The sequence below is a fragment of the Crassostrea angulata genome, chromosome 10, assembly GCF_025612915.1.
Source record: "Crassostrea angulata isolate pt1a10 chromosome 10, ASM2561291v2, whole genome shotgun sequence".
Classification (NCBI taxonomy): domain Eukaryota; kingdom Metazoa; phylum Mollusca; class Bivalvia; order Ostreida; family Ostreidae; genus Magallana; species Magallana angulata.
In genome coordinates, this window is record NC_069120.1 from 36,432,552 (window position 1) to 36,449,165 (window position 16,614).

The following is a 16,614-nucleotide window of genomic DNA, read 5'->3' on the forward strand; positions in this document are numbered from 1 at the left end:
AAAGATCAAATTAAAACGGAAGCATCCTCAGGTAGTGTAGATTCAAGTTTGTTCAAATATAGTCCCTGGGGGTAGGGTGGGGCCACAATGGGGGGATCAAGTTTTACATAGGAATATATATTAAAAATCTCCTTCTCAAAAACTATTAGGCCAGGAAAGGTCAAATTTGAATGGAAGCATCCTCGGGTAGTGAAGATTCAAGATTGTTCAAATCATGGTCCCTGGGGGTAGGGTGGGGCCACAATTGGGGGATCAAGTTTTACATAGGAATATATAGAGAAAATCTTTAAAAATCTTCTTCTCAAAAACTATTTGACCAAGAAAGCTCAAATTGGTGGGTAACCATCCTCAGATAATGTAGATTCAAGTTTGTTCAAATCATGGTCCCTGGGGGTAGGGCGGGGCCACAATGGGGGATACATTTTTATACATAGAGAAAATCTCTAAAAAATCTTTTTCTCAAAACTATTAGGCCAGGAAAGCCCAAATCTGAGTGGAAGCATTTCCAAATCGTACATAGATTCAAGTTTGTTGAAATAATAGTCCAGTGGTATGGTGAGGCCACAGTGGGGAATGAATTTTTACATAGGAATATATAGAGAAAATCTTTAAAAATCTTCTTTTTAAAGACCATTTGGCCAGAAAAGCTTTAACTTGTGTAGAGGCATCCTCGGGTAGTGTAAATTCAAAATCACAGTCCCTAGTGGTAGGGCGGGGCCGTGATGGCGGTTTGAATTTTTACATAGGAATATATAGAGAAAATCTTTAAAAATATTCTGGGAAAGTTTTTCGGTCCAAAACTCAGTACTTAGTGTGAAAGCACAGGTTATGCAGATATAAGTTTGATGAAACCATGATACCCTAGAGAAAAGTGGGGCCACAAAATGGGGGGGGGGGGGGGGGGTATATAGGAATAGAGAAAAATCTTTTTACAGGTACAACAACAAAAGGGGCTTGGTATTTACCAAAAGAAAGAGGTGGATAAAAATTGGCAGATTTTCAATTTTTTTTAGCAAGATCTACTGTACTTAGTTGTCAAGATATTTTGATACTGTAATGCTAATTTGATCAGAATTAAGGCAATTGTTGCTCAGGTGAGCGATGTGGCCCCTGGGCCTCTTGTTTTTGCAGATGATACAAAATGTTGAGTACGCTAAAGTCCATGTCAACTCAGAGTTAAAAGTGAACATGACAACCAAGAAATGCACTAATGCCTGGACCTTCACCATCACCAGCAAGGTTAGTCTTGGTTATTTACAGCAAACTGACACAAGGTCAGATTCATGCAAGTTCCAAGAAAAATTATTAAATTTGTATTGTGTTTTATTGATGTTAGAATTCAGTAAATGCCCAAAATGACACATGGTCAGCTAAATTACTTGACTGCAAACTGCTGTCTCTGTGAATCTCTTAAATGTTTGAATTTTTCATACTAACAAAATTGATCAAATTTTGTCTTTAAATAAAAAAAAAAAATTCACACTATCATTTCATTTTATGTTTCATCTATGTCAAAATTCTTTAAAAATGCCATTAAAGATTAAAACATGTATATGCACATTTAGTAGATATAAACATATTTGAATGATTTCTATTGTAGAGAAGTCTGCACCGAGTGACCTTGCTGGATGACACAAATCGCACTTACTTCTACATCGCCAGCATTTCCGTGGGACCAAAAAAGACCCAGAAGTACCAGAATCTGGAGACCCACTGTCAGGAGTGGGTCAACCCAGACTACACCACCAGACACAGCGGGGAATACGTCTACAGGGTCAAGGTCAGTGAGATATAAAACTTATTAATACTTGTAGTGGCATTTGACAAGGTCATTTATATAAAGCTCATGATTATTTGTAATGACATTTGACAAGGTCATTTATATAAAGCCCATGATTATTTGTAATAGCATATGTTACTTGTGGGTAAAAGGAAAAAATATTTTGTGAAAATTTTTAAGAATGTATATTTTATTCACACAAAGATGAAAATGATGTTGGGTAGTATCCAAATGCTTTTTATGTAATTAAGAGATTTTGAAAGAAAAATATTGATATTTGAAATTCATTGTTGATTTCAAAAACTGATTCAGAAGATATTTATCGATAATACAGAAGAATTTTATGAAATAAGGACAAAAATATTAGCAAACACTTTTCTTTCAGCATTTTCATAATAAAAAAATTATTCAAGAAAAAATTATCTATTGATTTCATTTCTATTTTTCAGGTTGTTTTCAAAACAGATATTTACGGGACATTTAGACAGACCCTGGTTTATGACTTTGGCTTGGAGCCTGTTCTGAGCCGAGAGATGCAGATAGAGTCCGCCCCCATCACAGACATTGAGAAACTTAGCAAGGACCTTGTGCTCAGTGAACAGGGGCGCTGGAAAGTAGAGAGTGTGGACTTAGTCCCCTTTGAAAACAAGTAAGTATAGATACCTGTATTGGCGCCCCCCCCCCCCCCCCCCCCCCCAAAAAAAAAAAATTATTTTGAGTTTCTTAGGCCTAAAATTTGAAAATTAAATGCAACAGGCAGGTTTTTATTTCAAGATTTGCAATGGGAAATAACTCAAATGTTCTCATTTAAAAATTTTCAGTACGGCAAAAAATCCAATTTGGTAGCATTTGAGTTGATGAAGCATTAACCTAAGAACAAATCATTATTTCAGCCTAAAAGAAATTTATATTTTGTATTGTCGAATATAATGAGTATTATTTACTGCTGCTATTCAAATCAATTTAAAATTTTGTTGATTATATTAAACGTTAATTTTTTATGTAAATTTACATATAAATAAAATAACAAAGGGGGGGGGGGGTCATAAAAAATGGAAGTAGGGCAACTTGATTCACTCTGATGTTTGATTTTCTGTGTAGGCCAGTACCTGAGACAGAGGAAGAGAAGCAGTTGTTATCCAAATACTGTTTACCTGAAGCGGATAAGTTCCGTTTATCCGAGCATCTGATGCATCCACCCACTAAGGAGACTTATCGGATCTGGATGCATGAAATGCTCTACATAGAGGAGTGGGCACAGATGGATCATATTTCTAGGTACACAGCACCCTCTAGTGGCAATTTTTCTCTCTCAATATTTGTAATGGTCTCGTTCAGGAAAATTTAGTCTAACATAGTTATTATTTCTGTACACAGGGAAATACTTGCCCCCAATTTTATTATCGCCTTTTGCCTGCAATGTCTGTGAGCAATTTCAAGCTTGGGCAAATTCCAATGTCTCAAGTTATCTCTGTTTAAACACAACATTGTCATGGCAAATTCAAGAGGGTGCAAAACCAATTGCAAGTGAATAAGGGCAAAAATAATGTAAAGCTATATATGGCAGTTGAAATGGCAATGCTGTGAATTAAAACTGCATTAACTGCATTATTGCATTCACAAGGAGGTCGAAGTACGAAAAAATGTACATTACATACACCCAGTATTGTGGTTTTCATTCAATGTAATCATTTTTTGGGCTGATAGAAAATCATTAAAAAAAAAAAGATTGCTTCTTTAATTTTGAAACTTCCAATTTGAGCAGACTGGGCGGCAAAACAGAGAATGGATTGTTTGTTGATTTCATGTTTAATATCTTTATAAGAATGTGTAATCTTGCACACCATTAAAGATGTTCTTTCTTCAATATTACAGATACAACATTAAGACCTCTCTACAGCTGGTTAACCGGTTCCTACTGGTCCCTGGGGCCCTTAGTGGTGCCAAGTACGCCCAGGGTGGGGAACTGTTCGCCCGGATGAAGCTAGACGATGAACTGTCGGAGGATTCGGCTGGGGGCCGCCTCATTCTGATGAGTTCCAACGTAGCGTGGCTGGCCCCATTCAACCCTGACGATAAAATGAACTCCAGGCAGAATAAAAAGGTATGGACTTTGCAGAAATAATATGAATAATTTGAATATGAGTAAAACATGTGAGCTCAATATTGGTGATTCCTATGATGAATATACATATTCCTTTTTACCATGGAAGGTTAATTGATTTAATAATTTCTGATTTAGGATTAACAATTGGCACATTGTCTGAGATGTTGTCAATTCTTCCATAACTTTCTTGCATTTATAGTAAAGAATGATTTGCCATCATGTGCATTAATTTCATATCATATGAAGTTCTGCCTCTAGCCAATGCTTTTTACTTACCATAATTTATTTGTTAAAGAAATGATTAAAACAATTTAAATTTTAAAAAAAATCCCTTTGAATAGTTTTTTCAACATTATTTTAAAGAAACGTGGGAAGCAGAGTTAATTGTATTTTTCCTTGTTTATTGTAGGTATACCAAGTGTTACTGGAAGACAAAGGAAAGAATTTCATCTTTCTCCGACTGCCAGAGAAGTGTGTGTCAGAGCTGAATCTAACATGTGACCAAGAGTTTCATGCTGAGGTAAGGGTCATTTTAAAACCTCGTTTTGTATTATTGAATAATATAAACAGATAATAAGCAATCATCATCACTGAAAATGAAATGAAATGAAACCGTTTTGAATTTTTTTGATATGGTAATACAAATTATTGAAAGTAATGAATTAGTGTAAATTGCGCAGATTTACTGGTATTTTTTTTTAGGCAGTTAAATATTCCTTTTTCCTCGTTCCATACAGATCCAGTTCCAGCTGAACCGAGTCTCCATGTGTGAGATGCACTCGGCCATTGACCAACTGCCCACCCTGGACCTTGTATTTCCCCCACCCCAGAGGATTCCCTCCTCACCCTGGTTCCCCGAGGAGTAAGCCATTACACGATTCATTTTATAGAAACTTGTATAAACAAGGTTCTCTATAATATGTAAACTATATTGAATTGAATTTAAAAAAAAAAAAAGAAATTCTGTTAAGGACAGATAATAAAACTTAATTAATGAATAAAAGTGAAAAAAGGAAAGACAGAATTCAATATCCTGAGGAGTTTTAAGTTACTGACCTGACGGTGTAACTTTCAGCATGGATTTTAGCGAGACAGTTAATGAACGACTGAATGAGAAGCAAAAGGCAGCCATCCGGGGCATTACGGCAGCAGGAGACAAGTGCCTCCCCCCTCTACTGCTGGTGGGTCCCTGGGGGACGGGCAAGACGTACACCCTGGCACAGGCAGCAAAACACGCACTGGAGGTAGAGGAGAACCGCATCCTCATCTGTACACACTCCAACAGGTACCTACACTGTGAAATCTTACGTCACTAGAGGATGAAAGGTATCCGAAACTTATGATTAGACACTTAATTTAAACAATGTCTGATCCTCAGCAATCTTCAATAACACTTATTAAGAATCTCTTAGATACATGTATCTGGAAATTATTGAATATCAAAGTTGAATATCTTTTAAATTCAATTTATAGATAAATATATGTAAATTAGAGAAAATAAGGGATGATATAAATACATGTACTTCGAGCCAAGTGTTGAAAAACCTTTTTGGTATTGGTAAGTAGTCTTAATGAGAGAGGTAACTCTCAGCTGTTATGAATAAAATTTGAAGATATTATGCCTTTCCTCATTTGGAAATAATTAATGATAAAAATAAAATATTTTTTTTATTTTTTAAATTTCACTGATACTGATAGATATTGACCATCAGTGTGTGTGCTACCAATATTACTATACAAAAAGATTTGACAATTTAGTTTTATTGTTTCTCATCTGCTTTTTTCAGTGCTGCAGATTTATACATTAAAGATTTTATTCACCCTATTGTGAAAGAGGGCCACATGGAGGCGGTACCACTGCGTATCTACTACCGCCACCGGTGGGTGCAAACTGTCCCCGAAGTGGTTCTGCAATACTGTCTCCTAGAAATGTCTGCCTCCCAGGGGAACTTCAGGATGCCTTCCAGGGAGGAGGTGGACAAACATCGCATCATCATCACCACGCTCAAAACTGCCCGATATCTGTGTGACCTTGACCTTCCTCAAGGTTAGTTTCCCCAAGAAATTCAGAATCTTACTGACAAGATCATTCTTTGATTTTTTTTTTAAAAAAAAAAACCATGTTTTTCTTTTTCTAAATTTGCATGAAAATATTGAAAAGAAGTTTTAGATTTGATAAAAGAATTACAGAGCATGTATGTACATTAACTGTATTTGAGAGATCATTAAAAGATAATTGCATTTTTTTACAGGATATTTTAGTCATATATTTGTGGATGAAGCAGCACAAGCTTTGGAGAGTGAGACCCTGATTCCTCTATCTCTGGCTGGCCGGACCACCAAAATCATCCTGGCAGGGGACCACATGCAGGTAGGTCAGATAGGGTGAGAGGGGAACTGAGATCAAAGTCATTAATTTATCAGTTTGAATGGTTGTAAGAAGATAGGCTTAGATCTAAGATATTTGGTACATGAAATATTTTACACTTGGATTTCTTGACTTGATTTATACATTGAATTGTAGTTGTAATTTTCTTCTTTTTTTGGGGGGGGGGTGTGTTGTTATATTAGATGTTTGCAAATGTTATTGGTTGTCTTTTGGTGAGAGAACTAGAGATGTTATGTCAAGACTGATTAAGAAATAAGAAAAAAGTTAAATTTGTATTTCAAGAATTGCCATGTCAAAATCTTAAATTTTAATCTGCGAGAGGTGCTTGTCACAATTTCACGCAAATATAAATTCCTTGCGTTTAAAATTAGGAATTTACAGTAACACATATAAATTACAGTCTGCATACCAGTATAAATGTGATTTCTTCTGTTATCTGTAGTTGAACCCAGAGGTATACTCGGACTTTGCCAAGCAGCAGGGCTTCCAGAAGTCTCTGTTGGACCGACTGTACGAGCTGTACCCTGACGACTGTCCCTGTAAGATCATGCTGTGTGAGAACTACCGCTCTCACGAGGCCATCATCGACTTCACCTCCGATCTCTTCTACGACAGTAAACTGATTCCCAGTGGGAACCAGCCAGCACATCCTAGCTATTACCCTCTGACGTTTTTCTCGACGCGAGGTGAGGACTTGCAACATGAGAACAGTACAGGATTCTATAATATTGCTGAGGTATGTTTACCAAGTGAAAGGAAGAAAATAATTTAAGGATTTTTAAAGGGCCAAAAAAAAGCTTATTTATGTTATTTGGAAATAAATGTCGCATATTTATACTATGATAAACTGTTTCTTGTATTTTTTGTTTATTTTTTAACAAAATAATGAATTTTTTTTACATCTGAATATTTGAAAATTTATTTTCATTATGTGAATGTATGATTTTTCTTACATAAGTAATAATATTAGTGATTTAATTCTCTAAGATGAGACTGTTATGGAAATAAAAGGTATCATTATAACATTATTTGACAACATTCCAACTTAAGGTACATGAAGTAGTGGACCGAGTGGATGACCTACAGAAGAACTGGCCGCCAGAATGGGGGGAGGTGGAGGGTAATATTGGAGTCGTGGCCCCTTATTCTGACCAGGTAACACTTGGATGAGAGACCAATATGGATACACAAGTACAGACCCTGAAACGTACTACTACACCAAAAAAGCGTGCGACTTTCTTGTGAGAAAGGTTTCGTGTAAACCGTTTAGCGTTTTGTGTAAACCGTTTAGCGTTTCGTGTGAATCGTGAAGCGTTTCGTGTAAACTATTTAGCGTTTCGGGCAAAGCGTGCAGCGTTTCGGGCAAAGCGTGTAAATCGTTTTGGGCAAAGCGTGCGAGAACCGTGTGAAACGTTCATCAGATTTCATTCGGAACTCTCTGACAATTTAATTGTTTCAAAATAGCGCTCGTGTTAAACATTACTTTAAACTGATTGGCAAAACTCCTTTGAGATATTCTCGTGAAAGAAATCTATAAGAAATGATATACTTATCTTTTTACAAAATTGAATTAATTTTTAACAAACAAAAGAAAAGCACGCGTATTGAAAGAAGACTAGTTACTGAGACTATTTTGCTGTGTACAACAAGTACACATAACATCGGACATCGGGTAAGACCTGCACCTGGCTGTCAATCAAACTCTGTGTATTCGTTTTCATTGGATGGTCACGCGTCTCTTTTTTTGTCAATAGCCAATAGAAATTTAATGACTTCAAGGTAGTCGGAATCAGTATTTGATGATGCACACAATTTCAATGATAGATTATTTAACATTAATTTGAACAAAATTAAATGTAAACATAGAAAGAAAATATCCTGTTCATTTCTATGAAATGCGGGAAGAAACTTCTTCTGATTCCCGATTAAAAATATTTCTACATGTTATTATTTTAATTATTTAAACACTGATAACGGAAAACAACAAGTAACTAACACACTGAAATTTTCCTAAAATGTACACATGCAATTAATTATTATGGGAATCTATATGCATGGTACTTAATTGAAATAGATTATGATAGATATATTGTACGCCGTTATGCGGGGCGCCGGTTATGTATACAAATATTGAGACAAAAATCTAAATCATTTATTTTTTGTTCTTTCCGAAATCCAAAAAAGTAATGACAACTTTCTTTATTGTTTAATCCATTGATTTTTCTCTGTGATGTTATTTATTTACGCGAATGATTAGACATAAAAAAAATTAATCGGTTGTTTTATAGCATTTTTCTAACCTATTTGACTAATTTTATTTTACATTACTTTCAAAATTATCAATGTAAATAATTACAGGTTTATTTACAGTTAGTATTTTCACATCGTATTCTCTGAAACCAATAAAAATATTAATGTGAGAAGAAAAAACAAATCCCGCCGAATACTGAAAAACCAAATTATCAATGTAAATAATTACAGGTTTATTTACAGTTAGTATTTTTACATCGTATTCTCTGAAACCAATAAAAATATTAATGTGAGAAGAAAAAACAAATCCCGCCAAATACTGAAAAACCGATTTCAGTTTGTAATCATACGGATTTTATTTTTGGTATTGAATATTGTGTTACGGTAACTTTTTTCTCTGGAATTTTTATTATTTACGGGACTAATAATTATAAGAATCATGGATATTTCTTTTGAGCAATAAATATATTTATAGAAGTAATATTTTTGGCTAATTCTGTGAATAAAAAATTTTTTGCTTTAAATATAAGTACCAAATTAATCTAATTAATTAATTCAATACTTATGTACATATATGTTTCTAATATCAGTATTTCTACGATATCGTGTTTTCATAAAATTAAATGTTACTAACAGAGTCAGGGTAAAACTCCGAGAGGACCCGAATTGATCAGAATAAAAGCGTGTCCAAAGCGTGTGAAAAGCGAGCAAATCGTTTCGTGCGAGAATCGTTTCGTGTAAACCGTTCAGCGTTTCGTGTAAATCGTTTAGCGTTTCGGGCAAAGCGTGCAGCGTTTCGTGTAAACCATTCAGCGTTTCGTGTGAACCGTTTAGCGAGCGTGTAGCGAGCGTGCAGCGAGCGTGTGGTGTAGTAGTACGTTTCAGGGTCTGTACATATACATGACATCTGATAGAAGAGATTGTACCTGTGAACAGTAGGGCATTGATTGAAAGTGATGAAACTTGTGAAATATAGTGTTGGAATATGTTCCAAGTGATGGTGTTGAGTAAATACTGTAAACCAATTTTTTACTTGGGTGCTAGAAATTTTGACGAGGTCCTCAATCGTCTGTGATATGTTAATATTCAAATGATCTGTACATTGATCGTGAAAATAAGACATTGGATCTAGTGTATTCTTTAAATTGCAATATAAAGTTGCTGCGAATAAAAGTTGTCAAACTTTTTTGAAACTTTGTACAATAGCAATGGCTTCTAAATAAAACATCTTAAAATGTGTGAAAATGATTTCAACAGACATTAAAGTTTCTTCTTTTTTTTCATTCAGGTGTTCAGGATTCGTGGCGAGCTCAGGAAAAGAAAAATGCAGTATGTCAGTGTAGAGAGAGTTTTTAATGTTCAAGGTATTGAATTTGTTTTGTTTATTTATATCATTATTATATAAATTATATCTCATAGTTAGAAAACTTTAATAATGAGAATAATAGTGACCAAGAGCTAAAATAAAGGCATTTTAAAATTTTAAGCTAAGATTTACTTGACAACTATTCCAGTTTTTGAATAAGGAATATAGAACTTGACAGACAAAACTATGTTCTCTCCCAGGTAAACAGTTTCGTGCCATCATCCTGAGCACGGTCAGGACCAGACACACCTGTAGCTCCGACGCATCCCAGGAGGATGTCTATGACTACGGCTTCCTGTCCAACGTCAAACTGCTAAATACAGCGCTCACCAGAGCCCAGTCTATTGTTGTTGTTGTAGGGGACCCCCTGTCTCTTTGTCTTGTGGGCAAATGCAGGTATGCGGAGATTTTTGCTTGTTTGTTTTATTTCTATAACATGGCCATAATCATGATCAAATGATAGGGGAATTCGGCTCTTTTAAATCTCTGTAATAGAATTATCTTGCTGCGTTTCAATTTTGTGTTAAATACTGCACTGAGGGAAATATTTGCCCCTGTTTTATTTTCGCCTCTTTCACCCTTGCTGTTAGCAGAAAAATTTAAGACCAAGTGAATTCAAAACAAATTACAAATTACCATGACAATGAATAAAAGTGTATCTCACAACTGTGTCTGGGCAAATTTAAGATGAGGCAAAACCGTTCACACCAAAGGGGGAAAAATACTTGGGGCAAAAATAACCTTGTATACAGATGGACTAGCTTTGTCTTGGGTATTGAACCCTGTTTTGGTAGGGGACTACCAGTAAATCTAATATTTTATGTATGGAATTATGAAGTTAATCTTTCAGAACCATGTTTTAGGAATGGGTAAATTTGATATTTTTTTTAATGAAATTACAGAGTTTATCTTTCAACAATTTAAAAGAAAACTCAGAGGTCTGCATTTACTTTGGTCAATTTAACTGAACTTGTTTTCTTTTTCAAATTTCAGAAAAGTATGGGAATATTTCCTGGAAACATGTAATGAGCATAAAAGTTTCTTTGGCCTGAAGTTCAGTGTTCTGAAGGCCCAGTTAAACAGTGCTGAGCTGAGAAAGACCTATGTCCTCAATCCCTTAGCCCCCGAGTTTGTTCCCAACCGCCTGTACCATGTGACCAGTCAAACCAATGTAGGAGCTGGAGCCTCAGGTGGTCCAAACGCAGCCAACCCTGGGTACTTTTTGGGACAAAAAATGATGTACCCTGGAGGACCATATTCTCAACAGGTAAGGCAGTTTTTCAGTGTGTTGTCCTCTTTTTGTGGGATTTTTCATTGATATCAGCTTACATATATTATGGAAGCGGGTTAAATAGGTTTTGCCTGCTACTCAATTCATTTGATTTGTCAATGAAATTTGTTTATATAGTAACTTGTTATGAAGTGGTTTAAATTTTCAACATAAATAAATAGTGTACAATTTGAGTTTTTCAGTGAATGATTTATCGAATGTAATTGAAGAAAAATAACTGGTTGGTTTTCAGATGTATGTTCCTCTGCCCTACCAAGGCTACTATCCCCCAGTTATGTACAGACCTTATGTGTCCCCGTTCATTGGTGGGGGAGGAGTTGGAGGAAGAGGAAGAGTACCAGCTAGAGTTATCTACCCCAGACAAGTGCCTGTCAATGGCTCCTCAACAAAATCCTCATCTCCTGCTAAATCTTCGGGATCTGACACTGAGAGAGTAGCCAGCCCTGATATAACAAGAAACACGGAGTCTCCCCAAGGACAAGGGTCTGTCAAGAAGGGGCAGTCCTCTAGGAGCAGGGCAATGGTGTATGTGCCAAGGATACCAGCTCCTTATCCTGCCATGTACTATCCTTATCAGCCTTATCCAGGATATTACTACCTACCCGAGGACCCAAGGTTAGCGCAGACTCATGCAAGGTACCCTTACATTGCCCCAGGGATACCACCCCAAGTGTATCCACACCCTTACCCGGCTGGCCCATACATCGGTACTCCAATCAGACCACCTCAGGGTGGTTCTCCTGAGAATACCCCTTCACCGGGTGAAAGAAGTCCCAACTCCCAAAGGAGCCACTCTCTGTCTCCAGGACCCCAGAGACCTCCAAGATCACAGTCTCCTGCTATGTCTCCAAACTCTGCTGCCGCTGTTGCTGCTGCTGCAGCCGCTGCTGCTGCTGCTGGGGCAGGCCCCCATTTCCAGTTGCTGCCCAACGTGAAGCACATCCCTGCCCATCTGTATACCAAAGCAGGAAGTTCTGCAGGCAACTCCAGGTCTAGCACTCCTCTAGGTGGGAGAGATTCACCTGCCACTGAAAGAGCTGGGGAGGAGGTGAGAGCCAGCTTTGAGCATGATTATCTGAAGTCTGTTAGTCCGAAACTGGACTTGCAAGAAAGGAGAGCATCTGCACAGAGCCCATTGGCAAGGGTTATCTCACAAAGACAAGGGTACATACGAGATGAGCTGGAGGCTATGACATTACATGGAGGTCAAAGGACTCACTACCAGAGTATTGTCACCACAACAAGGAGTAGCAGTGGTTCCATGCAGAACGGGTCACGAGTGATGGAGAAAGGTAGGAGCAACAAGAAACCGTCAAAATTAGAACTCCACTCGACGACAGGATTCAGCCGGCAGTTCAGTGAAGACATCACCACCCCAACGGAAATCACAAACTTGGTGAAGATGATTGACGACAATGATGATGTGGACATGGAGACCAGACAACTGACCCACCAGTCATACGCCGCACAGAAAAACACCTCTGGGCGTCTGTACCTGAATATCCCCTCTCAGCAGGAACTAGCCATGGGAGAGTCTGCTTCTTCATCCCCACCCTCAGGGAGTCCCCCATTGGGTGACCAGAAACCGACCTATGCTGGTGTACTGAGAAGGAGACTGCCCTCAGCTCAGGGGGACATAGACCCCAGTTTGCTTGAGCCCATGACACCCCACACTCCTCTTGGATTCACGACTCCTGGTACAGAAATCGACACGGATCCACTGGGCATTCTTCGAAATCTGAACATCAATTCTTCGGCTGAGAATCAAAGAACTTACAAGTATTTTTCTTAGGCTGAGTCTTGGTTTGTTTTGAAACTGACAAAAAATTGATAAAACACCAGTTACTTGATATTACCGTAATTGAAGGACAGAAGTACGTGTAGATAGATTTTTAACATGAGCTATGTAAGAGAAGCGTTTCAATATTTATTTATAATGCTACATGTAAGTAGAGTACAAATAATTATGTTAGATGATATAGAGAAACCAATACAGTTATTGCCATGTGAGGTAATATTTATTTTTATATGACAAATTTTTCTCATGTTGAAGTGGTGCATATTTTCTCTATCAAAGCGTGCTTTGCAGTTCCTTTCTTCCAACACATATCTTTTGATTATTATAGATGCAAAACATAAAATGTTATTGGATCTTTATTTATTTTACAGATGAGTTATTATCTGTAAAGTTTATGTGAACTTAAACTCTCTGCAAGAGAGGCTTCTATTCTTGTTTTAGACTTTTAACTTGCATTATAATTTATTACAAAACAGATAAATGGTAATATGATGGCATGTAAATGTATCATTACAAAAAATTAGCTTTGTATTTTTATGATGTTGTTTTGACCCTACTGAAAGCTTTTTAGGAATTTAGACAGTCATTAACCAAACTTTAGTTAAATGAATGCTAAAGTCTGCTAATGATTACATACTGTAATGTATAATTATACCTATTGAAGAAAATCTGGATTTTCATTTATAAAAATTTATGCTTTGTGTTCCTCCTCTAAAGTGAAAATTGATGCGAAATATTTTCATAAAAATCACTAAGAGTTGTTTCCCTTTTTAAAGTAAATATTGGTATTTTGAAGTGTAATTTTTTTTTAATAAATTAAACTAATTAATCCATCTTTAATATCTACTGGAAAACATTTTGGGGGGAATGGAAATGAAGGGATAAGGATTCACAAAATCATAAATTTGTGGAGTATTGCTGTCTTATTTCCTTTATGTCAAGTAGCTGTAAATGTGTGAAGCATGTAGTACTGTTTTTATCGAAATGATGGTAGAATGATGATGTCATAAATTATGATAGACATCTTAGATTTTTTTTTTTCTCAATTAAGATTTGTATATATGTAAAATTTTGTGTACATGCTATTGTATTAACCCGACAGAAAACCCTAGTGTCTAATTTTAGCTGAATATTTGTAATCTATGCTCCTTAAGTTTCAATAGGAGAATGTTACTGTCTTTATGATTCTAATCTTTTGGATGTTTATAATAAGGCTCAAATCAAGATATTAACTGATTTTGTTAGGGTTTTTTTTTTTAAAAGAAGGATTGGGTAAGTTTTATAACATGATCCAATTAGTACTAGTATTATATAGTAGGCATTGTTTCCAGTAAAATGAAAGTGATTTTTTTTTTTTAAACATGAGACCCAAAGTGGCAGAGTTCTCCCCCTTTGTTGGACAATCATTGTTGAACAAACGCCATTTTGTTAAGTTTATTTTAGTTTTTAAGAAGTACTGTCCATCTTAGTATTCACACCTGAGTGAAGTTTGCACACACTGCAATATACTATTGTACCTTGAGCTTTGTAGTAGTTAGTTAGTGAATTGCAACAGAAATATATACAAACATGTATATATATCTAGTGTTTTAAGCTGCTTTTTATGTGTGTAAATGTCTAATGATTTATATAGTGCTGTGATTACTGATTTGGTATTTTAAGTGTCTAATTAAATAACCGACAATTGTACATAAAGATATATATAAATGCTTGGCACTCGCACATTAGTTTCTATGGGAAAAGTGCATTCCTCTTTTGTCGATTTTTCTTTGTAGCAAAATCTTAGTTTTCGCTTGGTTTATTTATGTTGTTTTGTAAACTGAAAAGTTTTGGAGTGCAGTGTTTACGACCAAAGTACACTTTGGAAAAGTGAAGTTTGAAGATGATGATGATGGTGATGATTTTTTTTTTGCAATGGAATTGTGTTTTCCTTCCCTTCGCTGGCTGAGCTATTCAATGCTTTCACAGCTTTCACCATCCATTTAATGTTGAATAAGTTGTACATTTATTTCAACAAAAAGAAAAAAAAATATAGAATTTTTTTGTTAAAGAAAAAAAAATCATAATAATTGGATTTTCTGCTTCCTTATAATCTCTGCAGTATAGCAGTCCCTTGGTCAATTTTAGCACCTGTTCTTGAGATTGAGCTTGGGACGTTAATTAACATTGTAATCTGGACAGCTTTCCATTAGTGGATGGGATGATTGCTTTGGGGCTAAGTTTAGCCTGGACTGGTGAAGTTGGACGCTCCTCCATTTTATATCTCGTAGCACCGTTTCCTTGTATGGTATTTGGACTGTTCATATGGTGTGGCAGCCATTTTCCTGGCTTCTCTACCAACTTCATGTCATGCCCGAGATGCTGGTGAGATGTCCTGGGATATCTCACAGAATTATCTAGGTTATATGAAGTGAAGTGGGTAGAGGGGTCAGAGAAAATGTCTAGACTGTTACACTGAGATAGAACTTAATATTTACTCTTATTACTAGATATTGTGTATTATTTATAATCTAGCTGTGGTATTAATCGGATTTAATAAACCTGTTAATCTTGCATTGATTTATTGTTTTGAGTTATCTGTTTTATATTCTTCATTTTAATGTACTTGTGTTGCACAAAACATCGATCAGCATTGGGAAAAGTGGAGGTTGTAGAATGCCACTTTCAGTACTTTTAGTACTTCGATTAATACGATTTATATTTTTCGTCCCTTCAAAGTTGGTATACATCAGTAATAGTGATCTAAATTGAACTAGCTACATGTAGTATTCGATGAAGCTTTTAGAAAGTATCGGACATTTATATACGTCCATGCATAACCTGGGCAATGTGTTTATAGATTTAATGCGACTTACTATAACACGTTTTATGTATCGCACGTGTGGATTTATATTTCCGCTGTGTCACTTATCTTGGTCTACCTGTCGATTTAATTAATCACGTTAGCGCGTTAATTAGATGATATCGCCTTCCTGGTGGCCACATTTAAAGTAACCAGGGTGCTTTGAAAACATATGTATACTGTGTACTTGTACTGCGTTTGCACGAATTCGGGTGCACGCAGCGATTTGGTTGCATAAACACCTGTATCGCAGTCCTTCAGCTTCTTGACAAGTGAACGGCACATGATAGAGTATTTCGATCAGAAATATTATCTTTGGGTAATAAAATTATATTAAAATGCTACATAATAGGACTAATATACATAAATATAAACACAAAAGCTAAGAAAAAATAAACTGAAAAAAATTATCATATTTATTAATCTAGGGTTTTTTCATATACTATAACCATGCATGTTTTTCTCATCAAACAATTATACTGTATGTTTGATAAAAATGAAGCTTATATATGAACAAAGTCAATATACATTGTATGAATAAAAAACAATTTTTAATGTACATGTATATATATGTATGTAAATTAATCAGGAATCTTATAATACATGTATGTAAAGGCAAATTGACAGTCTGATTAGGAATTGTGGCTCGTTAAAGCTTAATATTACAATTATCCAAATAATAATACCACCAAGTTATTACACTGAAGCGAAAATAAATCCAGCTACTGAATTGTGCAATCTACATCAGCGTGGGACTAGCATATGCATGTACATACATGATGTATATATAT

The 16,614-nt window shown here is 35.8% G+C and overlaps 1 protein-coding gene across 4 annotated transcripts in view; it reads left to right on the top strand.

Moving 5' to 3' along the window:
• The window catches only part of LOC128165239 (probable helicase with zinc finger domain), a 38,089-nt gene extending 22,549 nt beyond the window's left edge, over nt 1-15,540 (top strand). For all 4 annotated transcript variants that reach the window (XM_052829563.1, XM_052829564.1, XM_052829562.1 and 1 more), the window contains 16 exons: nt 1,132-1,239; nt 1,601-1,780; nt 2,230-2,429; nt 2,882-3,058; nt 3,656-3,884; nt 4,297-4,407; nt 4,625-4,749; nt 4,963-5,172; nt 5,675-5,934; nt 6,140-6,258; nt 6,719-7,012; nt 7,327-7,431; nt 9,815-9,890; nt 10,093-10,288; nt 10,886-11,159; nt 11,416-15,540. In XM_052829563.1, coding sequence (XP_052685523.1) covers nt 1,132-1,239; nt 1,601-1,780; nt 2,230-2,429; nt 2,882-3,058; nt 3,656-3,884; nt 4,297-4,407; nt 4,625-4,749; nt 4,963-5,172; nt 5,675-5,934; nt 6,140-6,258; nt 6,719-7,012; nt 7,327-7,431; nt 9,815-9,890; nt 10,093-10,288; nt 10,886-11,159; nt 11,416-12,975 — 4,224 coding nt within the window. In that variant the 3' untranslated portion in view covers nt 12,976-15,540. The remainder of the gene's footprint in view (nt 1-1,131; nt 1,240-1,600; nt 1,781-2,229; nt 2,430-2,881; nt 3,059-3,655; nt 3,885-4,296; nt 4,408-4,624; nt 4,750-4,962; nt 5,173-5,674; nt 5,935-6,139; nt 6,259-6,718; nt 7,013-7,326; nt 7,432-9,814; nt 9,891-10,092; nt 10,289-10,885; nt 11,160-11,415) is intronic.
• The last annotated feature ends 1,074 nt before the right edge of the window (nt 15,541-16,614 follow it).